Source organism: Mus musculus, chromosome 10 (genome assembly GCF_000001635.26).
Source record: "Mus musculus strain C57BL/6J chromosome 10, GRCm38.p6 C57BL/6J".
NCBI lineage: Eukaryota > Metazoa > Chordata > Mammalia > Rodentia > Muridae > Mus > Mus musculus.
This window is the reverse complement of record NC_000076.6, coordinates 89,329,034-89,346,045: the sequence shown is the minus strand read 5'-3', so window position 1 is coordinate 89,346,045 and position 17,012 is coordinate 89,329,034. Positions and strand designations below refer to the sequence as shown.

The following is a 17,012-nucleotide window of genomic DNA, read 5'->3' as shown; positions in this document are numbered from 1 at the left end:
GGAGAAGGGTTCCCTAGCTGGTATGCTGAATGAAGCTTCACCTGGGACTGGCCTGGCCCTCCTCTGGTCCTGGCCTCCTTTCTCCCAAGAGGTGGGAGTGTGAGCACCCAAGTTTCCTAGAACCTGGCTCACTGGTTACCTGCTGTGCCTTGTTGCTCTCGGCCCTTAGCCCAAAGGGAAGTGGAATTTGGTAGGCTGGATTAGGCAGAGTCAGGCTGACAGCTGAGGTTGCACGCTGCCAAACGTCTTGAAAAGGTGCCTCTAGATCCTGCCCTGCCAAATTTCTCTTCCTTGTGTGTTGCCACGTGAGATGGCTCAATCCCAAGCATGGAAGACTGCGCCTTGATCACATCTCTTCTATCCCAATTCATTAGGTGCTGGATTCTTTTAAAAATGAAATCACCACCATTACCATCAACCTGGTGCCACAGTACCAACGCCACCAGGGCACCTGACCGCTAGGGTCACTGAGTGATCCTTCACCTTTCTCCCGATCTGCTATCCATGGCTGTCACTGGCTTCTTCGCTTTCCATGTCACTCCATCCACACTCCATATCCCAGGCGGATGTTTCCAAACCCAGCGTTCTCAAAACAGCATGGGTGGGTTTGCAAAGAGGGATCCATTCAGTTACTCAGCAAACTCTATTCCAGCGCCACCAGGAGGCAAGGGCAGAGTAGTCAAGAGTGGGACAGAAAACTGCTAACAGTTTCTAAAGTCCCCCTAAAGGTAATAGGCTAATGTGCTGGAATGAGTCTGCATTGCTGTGGTCAGATTAGGGAGTTGGCAGTCAATGATCAACACCTACACTGAAAGTCCTCCAGTCAAGGTTGCCACTCTCCCTTGGGGCTTTGGCCTCGGAGACCAAGCCAACCCTTTCCAAGCCTGTCCCCTGGACTGGGCATGGTGCCCGAGAGTCAGAGACCGTAGGACCCACCCCCTGCGCGGTCCGGGGCGCGCTCTCCAGTGGAAGTCGCAAGGGAAGAGCGGGAGGCTTAGTCAGGGAGGTTGTAGATCCTCCCGGGACTCCCAGGCTTGTCCCTCAACCCCAGGACCATCCCCATCCGCCCGGGGTCAGGTCAGGGAAGCAGTGTTTGGCTCCCATCCAGCGGGGTCCCACGGGCCACCGCCCTTCTCTCTGCTCCGTCGCGCTTGCGTCCCGGCGGGCGGCCCCCCGGAGCGTGCCCGCTCCCCACGCCCTCGCCGCCGAACCCCAAGCCGAGGCTCCTGCACCTCTCCCGAGCGCGGCGGGCTGACTGGGCATGCTCCGGAGCTCGGCCCCGTGCCGTGGGAGCCGAGCGCATGCACTCGCCGGGCCAGGGGCTCGCCGTCCAGGGGCGCGGCGCTCAGGCGGCCGCTCTCGCCGATGCGCTGGCCAGCTTGCGCCGGACGCGAGCCAGGATGGCTTCCCTCACCGCCTACGGTACGGCTGGCGGGCGGGCGAGCCAGGCAGGGCGGGCGAGCGGGAGCCGGCACCCTGGAAAACTTCGGGGTTCGGCTATGTCTGCAGGGCTGCCAGGGAGGGAACCGAACCCTGGGGCTAAGGGATGCACATCCGCTGCACAGAGAGGATGCTTGGGAATTGGGAAAGGGGTCTCTGCCAATAGGGTTCAGGGGACCCCAAAAGGCTCACACTGGGGAGCTTCAGGACTCCAGAAAAATTCCACACCCTCTGGAGTTCTCACAAGGGACGCAGGGTGTCAGGTCCTGTTTAGAGTATTAGCCTTGGACTTGGGAAACATTCATTTTCTCAGAGCCTGTCATGTCCCTGTCTGACCTTGGGCAAGTTATTTAAACTTTTCTGCTCCAGCATGTCTCCATCTGTAAAAAGTGAAGCGAGAACATTCCTGACAGATGCTGTGAAGTTAAAATAATGTGCACCGAATATTTTTCTGTTTTAATGTAAAAGGGAAAATTATGTTGGCAGTAAAACTTCCGAGGCCATGGAAGGCGTGATTCCCTCACCCGGGTTTCTCAGTTAAAGAATATGTATTTGAGTTCTTATAAGCCTATACGCATGGAGGGTGTTGCACAGTTCCAAAGGCAGTGAGGGTTTGAGATTCTGCGAGCAATCCCAGCAGGACAGCTAGCTTCTTATCAACATTCCTGCTTGTGTGGGGGTTGGGGGGAAAAGCAATTCTCTCTAGTCCTTTATCAGAAAGACTGCTGAGCGTGGGTTATAGGAAGCAAGCAGTCTGTCTGCCTTCCCCTGCTTGCAATCAGCTGTGATAAGATCGAGATTTTGAGTTTCAAGGGGAAGGTGTGAGCAATCTTGGCAAGCGTTCTGCAGGGACATCTGGAAGTCTGGGGTTGCTGGGAGGGCAGTGGGTGCTCCAGGGTGTTGAGATTTTAGTCACCAGGCCTGTGATGTCCCCTGATCATTTCCCCAAGGTTAAAGGAGTGAGGTCTCTCTCTCTCTCTCTTTGATGATTTGGGTGGGCATCTCGCAGCCTTTGCAATTGATTCTTGGGAACCTAGCACACTGAATCGATTGTAAAGGACTCACTGAGTGGCCTATGTTTGTCTATTCTTTTTCATTCAAAGCATTTTTTTTCTGTTTCCTGGGATGGGATTGTTCATATTCCTCACACATCTGACACACAATTTCCTCTTTCCTGGGTTCCTACGTGGTGGGTAATTCAGCATTGTGGTGGTGTTTCAGACATGTTTGACTGCTGAAACCCCACTACATTTACACCTTTTTCTGTCAAAGGATCTGATGTCTGATTTTTTTTAAAAAAAAACATGATAACTGGTTCTTTAAGTTTCTAGAAACGAGATTCATTGGGTGGCCAGGTGGGAAAATGAAGTCTTAATAAGAGAAATCGTGTTGAAAAGGAAGTATATTCAGTAATCAAAAGAAATGGGGACTGATTAATTGGGGGGGGGGCACTTAAGAATTGTATAAGTTCTTCTTTAGATACTTAAAAGGAGGGGACACCGATTTAAATCCAGTTATCAGTTAGCATTTGTGCTATTTTGAATATTTTCCTTCTTCCCCTACTTCTGACATATGAATACAGTTAGATATTGAGTCTGCATCAATTCTTAGGTCCACAGTGAAGGCCCACCAGAGTTCTCAGCTTACTGAACCACTTAGAGAAAAACAAATTGGAACACATTCAGTATTTTGTCCATTCGTGGGATGCTATGAAGATAACTATCTGATACATTTGGTGGGGCTTGGGTACCAACACACATCATTTTCCAGACAACTGAACTGTTTTTTAAAAAATGTTCCATTTCGGTTCTACTAGATATGAGTTTAGGTAGCATGCTGGAGGATAGTCTGAAGCAATTATATTTTTGCCTAGACTTTAGAGGATCCAATTTTTATATTCATTTGGCTGGTCTAGTAAATGCTTTAATCCTCTCTTTAGCATTAGAGCTGCTGAGAGAGTGAACCGTAGGTTTTAGGTTTGAGAGAAATCTCGCCGAGGTGTGCATTTCAAAGGCAGCAGACTCCAGGAAACCCCTTAGCTCCCTTCCAAGATTTATTTTCCACACAGTATTAGAACTTGGTCTTTCTATATTGTAAGATGAAATTTTCTTCTAGGCCACCATCTAAACCCACTATTCCAGTGATATGAACTGGAGGGTATAGACACAATTGCAGCTTCCATAAGCATCTGCTCCAAGAACGGGGTGGTTCGTGCCTGACTTGAGTTTTAAAACCTCAACCCTTTCTACTCACCGTCGACACGTCTTTCCTTGTCCTTTAAATAGTTTAGGCTCTTAACCACTTTTAGCTCATTACATAACCATAAGCACACAGCTAAGGCTAAAGATGGGTGGCAAGTCTGTTTTGGAGAGAAATGAATGGCCATGCAATAGAAAGCCCAGGGCCCTGTCCCTGTCTGATCCAGGAAGAGCCTTATCTTTGCACCTGCTGGCCTTGAGTGGCAACCTGAGATCTCAGGGTGCTTAATAAGCGAATCAAAGAGGTGACATAGTGGCTCTTTCACATAGGGAAGGCCTTTCTGAGAAATTCTTTGAACAGAGACCTGCGTGGTTAGAAGAGGAAGAGCAAAGGCATATCACCCTATGTGGCAAGAAAATGGTTTGTAAAGTGAGCAAGAATGTAAGAAGCCCCCATGGCAGGAATGAGCTGGTCACATTCAAGGCTAGTTAGGAAGGTGTTGTGGCTAGAGCAGAGAGAACAAACAGAAGACAGGAAGATAATACAGTCAGAGCTGGCTCTGTTGTGACCATGTCTCCTTCTCTGTCCTTATTTTCTGACTCTTCAGTGTAAGTCAAGGTTCACCTGGGTTTTACCCTCGGCCTTGCATACCCAACTCTCAATCATATGGAAAGTCTTGGTTTTATACTTACTAAGTGCTGGACGATGGCTCTGCGTGTGGACTCCGCCTCTTCCTGGAAGGCCAAACTAGAGGCAACAATGTCTTCTGACTTTAGGTAGAATGTGGGTTGCACCTAGACGTAAAGATTAATAATAGTACTTTATGTGAATCCCCTCAGCAAATCATCACAAAAGACCTTTTAAGAAACTAGCCTGGTGTTCCTTCCTCATTCCTTTGAAGAGATTGTGGCAAAGATAGGTTGCAGAACTCATTTAGTCATGATGAAGACGAGCTCAAATATCAATGTGTGTGTGTGTGTGTGTGTGTGTGTGTGTGTGTGTGTGTGTGTGTGTGTTGGCTCTAAAGCCTGGAGTGAGTGTGTATAGTTGGAAAGAGGGAGAAGGATGAACCGATGTGAGCATCTGCAGGAGGATGAGTAATGCTAGCCACTAGGCCATCTTGAGCCAAGACTAGGAGACGGAGACAATGGACATCTGGGCCAGCTTGGAAGTGGCTACAGGGTGGAGGGTAGTGGGAGATCAGCCTAACAATGTGACATGAAATCAAAAGAGCCTTGAAGAAGGGCCCAGGATGTGATTCTCCATTCTTGGCTTCATTTCTGTTCAAGAGTCTCCACCTAGAAATGAACTCAGGCCGGGCGGTGGTGGCGCACACCTTTAATCCCAGCACTCAGAGGCAGAGGCAGGCAGATTTTTGAGTTTGAGGCCAGCCTGGTCTACAGAGTGATTTCCAGGACAGCCAGGGCTACACAGAAAAACCCTGTCTCGAAAAACCAAAAAACCAAAACAAAAACAAAAAACCAACCCCAAAACGATACAAACAAAAAACAACAAACAAACAAACAAAAACAAAAGAAATGAACTCAGAACTTTTCTCGTGCAAGAACTGCGTTTGCCTACCAGCTGTCTGCCAGACCTTTCCACTTGCTTATCCCTTTGCTATTGCCAATGAATGAGTTCGTAATGCAAAATACCTGTCTTCTTGAAATGTCTCCAGCTACTGAGCTCAAACCATGGGCCAGGTTACTAGCTCAAACCCAGGATGAGGGAGACAACACTGTTTCTCTCTCAAATGGCACAGTCAGCAAGAGCCAAGAGTTTCATAAGTGAAGAACTATAGCGCATGACAATGGGAGCTCCCCAGAAGAGGAGACAAGAGTTAGAGATTGATTGGGTGGGTGGAGGGGGCAGGGAGGCTTTCCAAAAGCAACAACAGAAGTAGAAGTGAAATCAAGCCTTTGGGAGTGAAGGCAGCTGGATGTTTACACTGCAGGTGAGAGCATGACAAAAGAGACAGGGAGTGGCCAGAGAGGCACAGGGGTCACTGTATCCTCCTGTGTGCTCAGCCATCACATTGGCCAGACTCCTGTGAGTCTGTGACTCTGGTCCTTGGGTAGGTTGATCTACCTCCTACACTGTTGATTCTTCTACAAACTAGGGTCATGATGAGCTTTAGATACAATGGTACTGTAGATTCCATTTGACTGGTGCATAGTGAGAGGAGTTGATGCTTGATGTATGTCTTAAGTTACCGTTCTCACTGTTGTGATAGAATATAGCGATGGTACAAATGACTTAAGAAAGGAAGGGTTTATTTTTGGCTCATACTTTGAAGGTATAGTCCATCATAGCTGAGAAGACATCATGGCAGGCAATCGGGGCAGCTGGCCACCTTACATCCTCAGCTAGGAAGCAGAGAGAGAAGAATGCTGGTTCTCAGTTAGCTTTTAAAAAATATGTCTAGGACTTTGGACCATGCTTCGGTGCCACTTGTGTTTACAGAGGCTCTTCCCACCTCTGCTAACTTAATCTAGAAAATCCTACAAGCTCTTCCAGGTCTAATCAAATTGAAAGTCAAGATTAGTCACTCCAGTCCACAGAACCCCAAATCCAAGGACACACAAGTCCCTTGTACAAAATGGCATATTTTTGTATGCATGAATATGTGTATGCATGGATGTATCTGTATGAGTGAGTGTGTGTATTAGTGTGTGTGTATTGTGTGTGTGTTGTTTGTGTATGAGTGTGTGTGTCCCAGAGCTTAATTAGGGCTGCCTGCATGCACAATTGATTGAATTTCTTGGAGCATGGGCAACTTGTCAGCAAGTACACCATTAACAAGTTTTGAGTTTTCATTTTCCTATTGAAATTGGCAAACAAAATAGCTCCCCTTTAGCTTCCAAAAACAAATAAGATGCTGAAGAGAGCAAAAGCATTCTTGTTACAGTGGAATGGGACACATACTACCTGACTAGGATTCATGCTTCACTACAAATGACGTCAAGGGTCTATGTGATGACTTCTGTTCCGCCATCACCACCTGGCACGCTTGTTGTTACATAACACAGACAATCATGGTCATCATTGATTAAGGTCCTTTGATTAAGGAGTTTGTCTGAAGCGGACAAGGATTATTGCTTGACTTTGAGCCTTTCATATTATGTAAGTTTCTTCCTGGTGTCAAAGTAACTTGAAATTCTATTTTGATTCTATGAAGAGTCTTTTTTTTTTTTAAAGTGTTTTAGTATATTCCGGGCTAGTATACAACAAATACCATAGACGGAGTACTTTTTCAACAGCACATGTTTTCTAACAGTTTTCAGGGTGAAAAAGATTAAGGTGCTGGTAGATTCCATGTCTAGCAAGGGACAACTCCTGGCTTGCAGAGAGTTCCCTCCTCAGTGTGTTTGACTTGGCCCTCTCAGGTGTGTGCTCAAGGGGAGAACAATGTATTTGTATTCTGTTTTCTTTTTTTTTTAATTTGAATTCTATTGCATTATAATGAGAAAAGATACATAATTTCAATTTATCTGACTTCACTAACATTTAAAAACATATTTTGAGTAAATAGACTTACATCACATTCTTCTTTCCCTTTTGTACCCCAACTCCTCACAGAGAGCACCCCCTTCAAAACCTGTAATAACTTTTTATTTTTATCATATTCTTTAATATTTATAAAATATTGTAACAATAAAAATGAGTATTATAAAAGTTGTTTGATATAAAACAACAATCAATTGAACAGTCTTATGTAGATGTCTACAGCAATACTGAAAATACATGTTTTTCTCAATATAAATTTTCAGTAATTCAAAATATATTAACTGTATGATATTTTAAAATAATATATCATTATTAGTTTTTTAGTGAACATAAATAGATAAAGTTTTTTTTTGTTTGTTTGTTTGATTTGCTTTTAGTGGAGCTTAAAATCTTGGCTCTTAGTGTGGTACAAACACAAAATAAGAACAGTTTTTGGACATTGGAGTTCATTGTAATAAGGCTGTACTTGAATGTCCCTCACATCACCAAAGGATTTTATCTCCATAGTAGATAAGCTAAGAGTTGACAGTTCTGCTGCACCAAGGAATGAATTGTAGGCACGATTTTTGGATATAAACTTCCTGCTACGGTCAAAGCTATTTGACTTGAGTGATTGTCATCATTCTCAGCCCGCAGGGAACAGGGTACATTCATTTAAGAAATGGTGTGTGTTAAGATGGTCTATCCATGAAGCCATTCATCAACTGTTTCAGTGAACAATGGTTCTGCTTGGACGGTGGCACAGACGTTAGGTGAGGATAAGATCTGGTTTATTGACTGTGATGATATTGAAAAGCATTCGTCTCAGAATAAGAGTAACTTATAAAGTCCTCTTCTTCAAAATTGGTATAATAATTATAAATATCAAGCAAAGCCGTCAGTCTCTTTGTAGTTCTTTTACAAGCCACCTCCTAAATTAATGGTCTACATTTCTTTTGGCTGTATAAATAATTTTGAAATATGTAAGCTGTTCAGAAAACCATAGTATAGTGTTAAATCATCAAATAAATAATTCTACTAATAGAGAGGCTGAGATAGGAGAATCATGATTTCAAGACCATTTATGTGACACACAGCAAGACCTTGTCATGTACAAACAAGCAGAAAGTGTATATGGATTGTCCAATATTGGACCTATTTTTCCCATTACCAAATTAGAGAGACCATGGGATAACAGCTGACAAATTTCTAATTCCTCATATTTTTGAATTTCAATAGATTAGGGTATGTTGGTAATATTAATTTTCATATTAAGAGATATTAAGGAAAAGTGATTGTTACTTCCTGTTAATTTTCTTGTTAGAGGTGGAATTATGTTGGTGTGGGTTTGTTGAAAGATGACTTTCTTGCTTCTTCTATGGTGTAGTTTCATTCTTTGTGTTAGTGTTTTCCATCTATTATCCTCTGTAGTGCTGGATTTGTGGAAAGATATTATGTATATTTGGTTTTGACATGGAATATTTTGTTTTCTCCAACTATGGTGATTGAGAGTTTTGCTGGGTATAGTAGCCTGGGCTGGCACCTGGGAATAGAGCTGCCTGTGAGTGTTGTGGGGCTGGCTGCAGAGTTTGTGCCCAGGGTTTGTATGACATCTGCCCAGGATCTTCTAGCTTTCATAGTCTCTGATGTAATTCTGTCTGGTGTAATTCTGATAGGTCTGCCTTTATATGTTACTTGACCTTTTTTCCTTACTGCTTTTAAAATTCTTTCTTTGTTTAGTGCATTTGGTGTTCTGATTATTATGTGTCGGGAGAAATTTCTTTTCTGGTCCAGTCTATTTGGAGTTCTCTAGGCTTCTTGTATCTTCATGGGCATCTCTTTCTTTAGGTTAGGGAAGTTTTCTTCTATAATTTTGTTGAAGATATTTACTGGCCCTTTAAGTTTGGAATCTTCACTCTCTTCTATACCTATTACCTTAGGTTTGGTCTTTTCATTGTGTCCTGGATTTCCTGGATGTTTTGGGTTAGGAGCTTTTTGCTTTTTGCGTTTTCTCTGATGGCTGTGTCAATGTTTCCTATGGTATCTTCTACACCTGAAATTCTCTCTTCTATCTCATGTATTCTGTTGGTGATGCTTGCATCTATGACTCCTGATCTCTTTCCTAGGTTTTCTAAATCCAGGGTTGTCTCCCTTTGTGATTTCTTTATTGTTTCTAGTTCCATTTTTTGATTCTGGATGGTTTTGTTCCTTTTCTTCACCGGTTTGATTGTGTTTTCCTGTCATTCTTTAAGAGATTTTTGTGTTTCCTCTTTAAGGGCTTCTAGCTGTTTACCTGTGTTCTCTTGTATTTCTTTAAGTGATTTATTTATGCCTTTCTTAATGTTCTCTATCATCATCATGAGAAGTGATTTTAGATCTGAATCTTGCTTTTTCTGGTGTGTTGGGGTATCCAGGACTTGCTATGGTGGGAGAATTGGGTTCTGATGATGCCAAGTAACCTTGGTTTCTGTTGCTTATGTTCTTATGCTTGCCTCCCTCCATCTGGTTATCTCTAGTGATACCTGCTCTGGCTATGTCTGACTGGAGCCTGTCCTTCCTGTGATCCTGGTTGTGTCAGAACTCTTCAGAGTCAAGCTGTCTCTGTGATCCTGTGATTCTGGAATCCTGCAATCCTGAGATCCTGGATGTGTTCGAGCTCCTGGGAGTCAAGCTGCCTTTTGGACCTTGAGTTCCTGGTGTGACCAAGCTCCAGGGATCCTGGGATCCTCTGATTCTGGGCGTGTTAGAGCACCTGGGAATAGAGCTGCCTGTGGGTGTTGTGGGGCTGGCTGTGGAGTTTGTGCCCAAGGTCTGCTCAGGGTGCTAGCCCAGACAGACTGGAAGGAACCTGTGCCACTGGTCTGGCAGAGTTCCTGTGTGCCTGGGTCCCACTGGTCCCAGTTACTCCTGGTATTGGGGACAGATGTTGTGTCCTCCTCACCTCTGATCCTTGAATCCTGGGTGTGTTAGAGCACCTGGGAGTGGAGCTGCCTCTGGGTGTTGTGGGACTGGCTGTGGAGTTTTCTATATTTGTATTCTTTAAGAACGCTAACTTCACCATGAGGGTCCTATCCTCTAAAGCCAGTTGTAGTGGTTTGTATAAGTATGGCCCTCATAGACATATTTGTTTGAATGCTTGACCCACAGGGAGTGGCACTATTAGGAGGTGTGGCCTTGCTGCAGGTAGTGTGTCTCTGTTGGGGGTGGGCTCTGAGGTCACTTGTGCTCAAGCTATACCCAGTGCTCAGTGCAACTACAATTCAAGATGTATAACTCTCAACTCTGTCCCCTCCCAGGACCATCTCAGCCTGTATCCTGCCCTGATAATAATGGACTGAACCTCAGTTAAACATTTTCCTTTATAAGAGTGGCCTTGGTCATGGTGTCTCTTCACAACAGCAAAACCCTAACTAAGAAGACAGTTATCTCCCAAAAGAACCTACACCAAATATCATTATATCAGGGGTTACAAATTCAGCATATGAGTCTTGGGAACACAAACATCCAACTCTTAACGAAAAGTGGTGTGGACTTTTCTATGAGAATATACCTAGATAAATACTCTATCTAGTGCTCCCAAGGAAGGTTCTAGCAAAACTAACTCAGTCTACTGTAAGCCTTTGTGAAGGCTTACTGTGTGCTCAACACTGTTTCTTGAAATACAAGTAAAACCTGCCTGTTTGATGAATCTTCTAATGTAATAATAAGACTTCAAGTCTTTACTCTTTGAGAAAAATGAGCATGGATTGTTTGTTTTCAGCATGGAACTAAGTAGGTTTAAGTGGAAAAAGAAAGGATTTTTTTTAATTAGGGTTCATGTAAGGGCTTCATGGTGCCCGCTGCTACAGTGGATCCATGAGAAGCTGGGATAATGAGTATCAGGCACAGTGTTTTAAATGCACGAACAGAGATGAAAGGGTTGAAAGCTATCTGGAGGCATCTGGCAGACGTTTGTTGTGCCTTTGTGTACACTAGACAGGGCCAGGCATCATGAACACGGTTGCCTTGGGGATGTCTCTGCTCTCTAGGAATGTGGTACTTCCTCAGGTCCGGAGAAGGATGCAGAGGATATGTCACTCAAGTCCTCCTGCAACCTGGCCTGGCTTCTGAAGGAGCCGATGTCTAAGTGGTGGGAAAACCCAGGAGATCCCCAGAGCAGTGTAGGGCTGAGCACATGGCATGCTGCTTGTCTTTATCACAGTAGTGAAGAGATCTGGCTTTATGGAAATGGCTGTGGAGGCAGACTTACTACACTTCGATGGGCTGTTTGTCAGTGTCTTAGAGAGAGGTCCTCACAGATCTGTTTGTTATCAGGAGCTTCGTTGTGCCTGCTGTTCACGGTAGGCAGCAGTGTGATTTAGAATGCACCCGCTATCAGTCAAAATACAAAGAAGAAGGTCTCTGGGAGATGAGGCGATAAAAGAGGAAGGGTCAGAGCTCCAGTATCAGGAATATGTCTGCACGGCAAATGAGACAAACATACACCATGAGACAGCATCCTTGTGGTTTGTAGCAGTTTGAGCTACATCCCTCAGAACTCATCCCAGAGATGGATGCTAAGCTAACTGGCCATTTATCTGGTGATGTGAGGGCCATTCCACAGCTCCTGCTCTTATGCACCTGCGGGCAATTGTCCTCAGCAACTTCGTCTTACCCAGATGTCCTTGCAAGTTCAATTCTCTTTATAGCAGTTGTGTGATATGCTCATCTTGGGATAATTTTCACTGGCTCATGAACCAGGCATTTGGACATCTTATTACAAGGGTGTTAAACTCCAACTCACAGGACTTCTTTTTAAAAGAGGTTTTCTTCCTCAGAGCAAGTCTTTCTGAGGTAACAACTGCCTCCGTAGCACTACAGCTGTCATCTCTCCTTACAGCCTCAGGCTATCTGTGTTCTGGTGCTCCCTACGTTGCCTTGGGTCTTGTCCTTCCTGGCATAGTACACTGTGATTCTCCCAGCTCCCAGCAAAGGCTAGATCACACAGACCCTTAAAAATAGCTTCTGCTGGCTCCCAAGCATTTGAGAATATCACCTATAAGCATTAAGGTTATGCCTAGAGAAGTGCTTGTTTTAAGGAGACAGCAAGTCACATGGGTATCTTGGCAAACTGGAGATTTTGATTTGTAGTTCTAGGGGTGTGTCTGGGATCCAGCACTTCTAGCCTTCCTTTCGGTGCTGATTTTCCTGGTTTGGAGACTAAATCAAGATCACAGACCGAGTTACTGGCTTGTGGTGAATGTTTTCAAGACTTTTATTTTTTAAATGAGAATTGTCCTTGAATGTGGCTCTGCTTAAAAGAATGAGACTGGTGTTTCTCCTTCAAATATTTTATTTACAGCTTACTTTCTATAAATCTGATGTATTGTTTCTTTTGATTAATAATGGAACACTTTTAAAGGCCTGTAAAATTGATGATTTGTGCTCATGTGTGAATGTGCATACACACACACATACACACACACACAAAGAATCACCTCTCCTCCCTGCTCCATTGCCCCGCCCCCCCAAATGCATATTACATTGTAAATTAAAGCTAGAAAAAAAAATACCCATACTGGCTGGTTTTGTGTGTCAACATAACACAAGCTAGTGTTGTCACAGAGAAAGGAGCCTCATTTGAGGAAATGCCTTCATGAGATCCAACTGTAAAGCATTTTCTCAATTAGTGATCAATGAGGGAGGGCTCAGCCCATGGTGGGTGGTGCCATCCCTGGGCTGGTGGTCCTGGGTTCTATAAGAAAGCAAGCTGAGCAAGGCAGGGGAAGCAAGCCAGTAAGCAGCTCCCCTCCATGGCCTCTACATCAGCTCCGACCTGCAGGATCCTGCCCCATTTGAGTTCCTTTCCTGACTCCCTCCAGTGATGGACAACGATGTGGCAATAGAGACCCTAACAGAGACGGCAGCCTTTGATGATACTGCTGTGTATTGTGATTGCTGAGATTTATTTTATGATCTAATGCATCATCAGGTTTTATAATAGCTCAATATAGGCTTAATAGTTAAAAATGCAAAGGGGCATTTTTCCTGTGTGTTTGATTTCACTTTTCTCTTTGTGTTTTCGAAGAAGTCAATGTTGGGTGTCTTTCTCTGATTGCTCTTAACCTTTATTTTTGAGGCAGGGTCTCTCACAGAGCCTGAAGCTCACTGATCTGGCCAGGCTGGTGGCCAGTGAGCTTCAGGGATCCACTTGTCTCTGCAAGCTTACCCTCCAAATGCTTGGTTACAAGAGCATGCTTCCCTCCATGTTTGGCTTTTTATAGGAGTCAGGGATCCAATTTCAGGTAGTCATGTTTACCTGGCAGGCACTTTATCTACTGAGACATCTCCCTCATCCTCTATTAACTTTTTAAAAATGTTTTTATTAGCATATGGTAATTGTATATGATAATGAGTTTTGTACATATGCATAATGCATTTTGATCACCCTGACGCCCACTCCTCCCCATTACCCTCTATTGTCCTCCTCCTGGTACTGATGATCAACTTCCTTTTTCTGACTGGTCTTCCTGTTCTTTAGGGGTGTGTGTGTGTGTGTGTGTGTGTGTGTTTGCACTACATTTTTACTTATTCAACCAACCAATTAGTAAACCTAAGTTAAAACCTCCCCCTTTGATGGCGAATTTGCCAATCTCTCCTTACAGTGTCATATATCAATAAATTAATTTCAATGCTGTCTTATGTATTTTGTAATTACTTTGAGTGTACAGCTTTGAACTTTCCGTATCTCCCTGGAGGATTAAGCCCTGAAATGTCTGTGACTATTAATGACTCTTGTAGTCTTTTCATCTAAAGGTGACAGATACCTTGGTTTGTTTTACTTGGGATAATATCTGCTTGCTGTACGTCATCTCTTTTTCCGTATGTTTTTATATCTTTTACTTCTGGTGTTTCTTGGATCTCATTTTAGCTGTTACTTTCGTAAACAGTGATTTGTTATGTAAATCAACCTCACAATTTCAAATATAGCAGCATTAGGCCACTGATGCATACTGCTATTACTAATGAAAGAACCTAGTGGGGAAACCCCCACTCAACTCCTGATTCTGCGTGTACCCAAGAATCACGAACAGAATGCAACACCTTGATGTAACAACACGAGGTATTTTAATGGCGGAGCTCCGAGTCGAAACGTATCTCACACAGGAGACAGTGGATTCGACCACGAGGCTTGGAAGCTAGGGGTTTTTATAGAAAAGGAGTGGGGCTGGGGGAGGAATTGGCAAGGTTTCACATGATTGGTCCATTTAAACATCAGCAGCCTGTTAACATTTAACTTAGGTCAGAGGGATGGGAGATAGGGAGGCGACGGGCCTGCCGGGGCATGTCCTGGTCTGTTCTGCTATGTTCTCAGCCCCAGGTTTCAAAGCTCACAAACAACTCTTTGGGCTATTTGACATACATTACATGAATCACAGGTCTCACGTTTTATTTCCTTTCACTAGTAGGGCTGAAGAATTCTCTTGCATCTTATTTTATCTTATCTTGGACTCTGTCTTCTCTTCTATGCATTTTCATATTTATTTCCCTTTGCTAATTTGAACTTTTCATTAAATCCTGTCTCTCATTCTCTCTACCTACTTCTACTCCTGAACCCAGTGAAGGGCTCTGGAAATCTGTGGTTTTTCTATTGATTTTTGCTTTTATAATTGCTCTTGTGACTTTACTTAAAATTTCTTAACAATAAACATTCTCATCATATTTTGTAGGTAACTAAATTTACCACTCTAACTCTTCCTTGAGTACTTGGCTTCTTGCATACTTTTATTATCTAGTGCTTTAAATTTTTATACCTCTCAGATCAGACTAATTATTATTCTATATTAATAATTTTTGCTCAGCCTTCCTATGTACTCACCAGGTTTCCATGTTTACTGGAAACACTAGACTCCTTTTTCTCTGCAGATGATTGGTGAGGGTGCCTGGATTTGATTTGCTGCTGCTGCTGCGGTGGTGGTAGTGGTGGTAATGGTGGTGGTGATAATGGTGGTAGTGGTGGTAATGGTGGTAGTGGTGGTAATGGTGGTAGTGGTGGTAATGGTGGTGGTGGTGGTGGTGGTGATGGTGGTGTTGGTGTTGGTGGTGGTGTTGGTGTTGGTGGTGGTGGTGGTGATGGTGGTGGTGGTGATGGTGGTGGTGGTGGTGGTGGTGGTGGTGGTGGTGGTGGTGATGGTGGTGGTGGTAATGGTGGTAGTGGTGGTAATGGTGGTAGTGGTGGTAATGGTGGTGGTGGTGGTGGTGGTGGTGATGGTGGTGGTGGTGATGGTGGTGGTGGTGGTGGTGGTGGTGGTGGTGGTGGTGGTGGTGGTGGCGGTGGTTAGAGCATGTTGTTTATCAGTGCACTGAGAGAAATTTGAGACAAAAGCATGCTAATTTGTTCACACTTTCTGTCCAGAGGTCAGAAAAAGACTGTGTTCCTCAGAGCCTCCTTGCTTAGCACAAGGGATAAATGACTTTCAAAGGCACAGTGGGGGTCAGGGAGCACTTCCTGGAACACACTGGCTTGCATAATCTGCCTTCCTTCTCCTTTGTCTCTCTTCTCAATTATTTTTCTTTCTTTTTTTTTTTCTGTATAAAAATAGTCAACAGTTTATTTGTTTTTTTCTCTTGTCATTTTTTTCCTCTTAAGACTTTTCACCAACAACTTCAATTAGAATACTGACTGTCTTGAGTATGGGCCCTTCCCACACACAGTTCATTGTCTTATCTCTCAGGCTGGCTTTGGTTATTTTTCTAGTGGAAGATTGTGGCTTCCCAGGAGGGCAAGTCTGAGCAAGTTCCTTCACTTTTTAAACCCTCAGTTTCTTAGCTGGGTAGTGGGATATGCGTACCTACCTCAAATAAAACACTGGGTGTACATGGAGCAATGACTGCTTAGCCCAATTCCTGGCAGACAACAGGTGCTAGCGTCGATCTGTTTGACTCAGTGGTTCTCAACCTGTGGGTCACGACCCCTTCGGCACTGCGGGAGGAGTTGAATGACCTTTCCACAGGGGTCGCCCAGGACCATTGGATAACACAGATATTTACGTGATCATTCATAAAGTGGAAAATTACAGTTATGAAGTAACAGCAAAAATAATTTTATGGTTGGGGGTCACCACAACACAAGGAACTGTACTAAAGGGTCACAGCGTTAGGAAGGTTGAGAACCACTTGTTTAACGTTTCTGCCTTCTCTTTCTCTTATGTTTTTGTATAATTTAATATTCCTGGTCTGTCCTGCCACAATATCCACCCTTCTGGTTTTCTTTTTAAGAGTTATGAGCTATATGAGCTATGAAAGATGGAGAAACTGCCACAGACTGGAGTAGACTGGAGAGTATCATAGCTAATGCAATCTGAGACCCTGAACCACGTTTTTTGTTTTTTTATAAATTTTCGGGAAGTCCAAGATTATCTCCAAATTAAAATTAAAATTAAAAGGTTAACTTTGCACAAGTGGGAAGCACAAGACACAAATTTATAATTAGACAAGAGTTGTAAAAAGCCATCCCAGGGACTCCTACCCAAGTCAAGTAACAAATCCTATTTGGCAAGACCTAGCCATGTCCTAGACCTTCTCATAACTTAAACTCTTCTTTCCCAATCACTGTGCAGCTCACTGTAGTGGTAATCATTTTTGTTACTCTTACGTGCAGTTTTACTGTCCATATTATGAATCCATGAGTAATGTAAGTTTGTTCTGTTTTTATTCAAGTGGTTTTGATTGTGTGTTCGTCTGTGTGTGTGTGTGTGTGTGTGTGTGTGTGTGTGTGTGTGTGTGTGTGTGTGTGTGTGCAGGCCAGAGGACACTCTCATGGGTTGCTCACCTTTGGGTACTTGCGGAGCAGGCTAGGCCGGCTAGCCAGTGAGCCCCACGACCTGCACTCTCCACCTCTCTCTTCC

The 17,012-nt window shown here is 43.9% G+C and overlaps 1 protein-coding gene across 4 annotated transcripts in view; it reads left to right on the top strand.

The window, feature by feature from the left end:
• Positions 1-840: 840 nt before the first annotated feature.
• The window catches only part of Ano4 (anoctamin 4), a 396,274-nt gene continuing 380,102 nt past the window's right edge, over positions 841-17,012 (top strand). For 3 of the 4 annotated variants that reach the window (XM_006513757.4, XM_006513756.4, XM_006513755.4), the window contains exon 1: positions 849-1,422. In XM_006513757.4, the coding sequence (XP_006513820.1) occupies positions 1,302-1,422 (121 nt within the window). In that variant the 5' untranslated portion in view covers positions 849-1,301. Of the gene's footprint in view, positions 1,423-17,012 lie in introns of all 4 variants that reach the window. The other variant, XR_003948705.1, reaches the window with a different exon arrangement.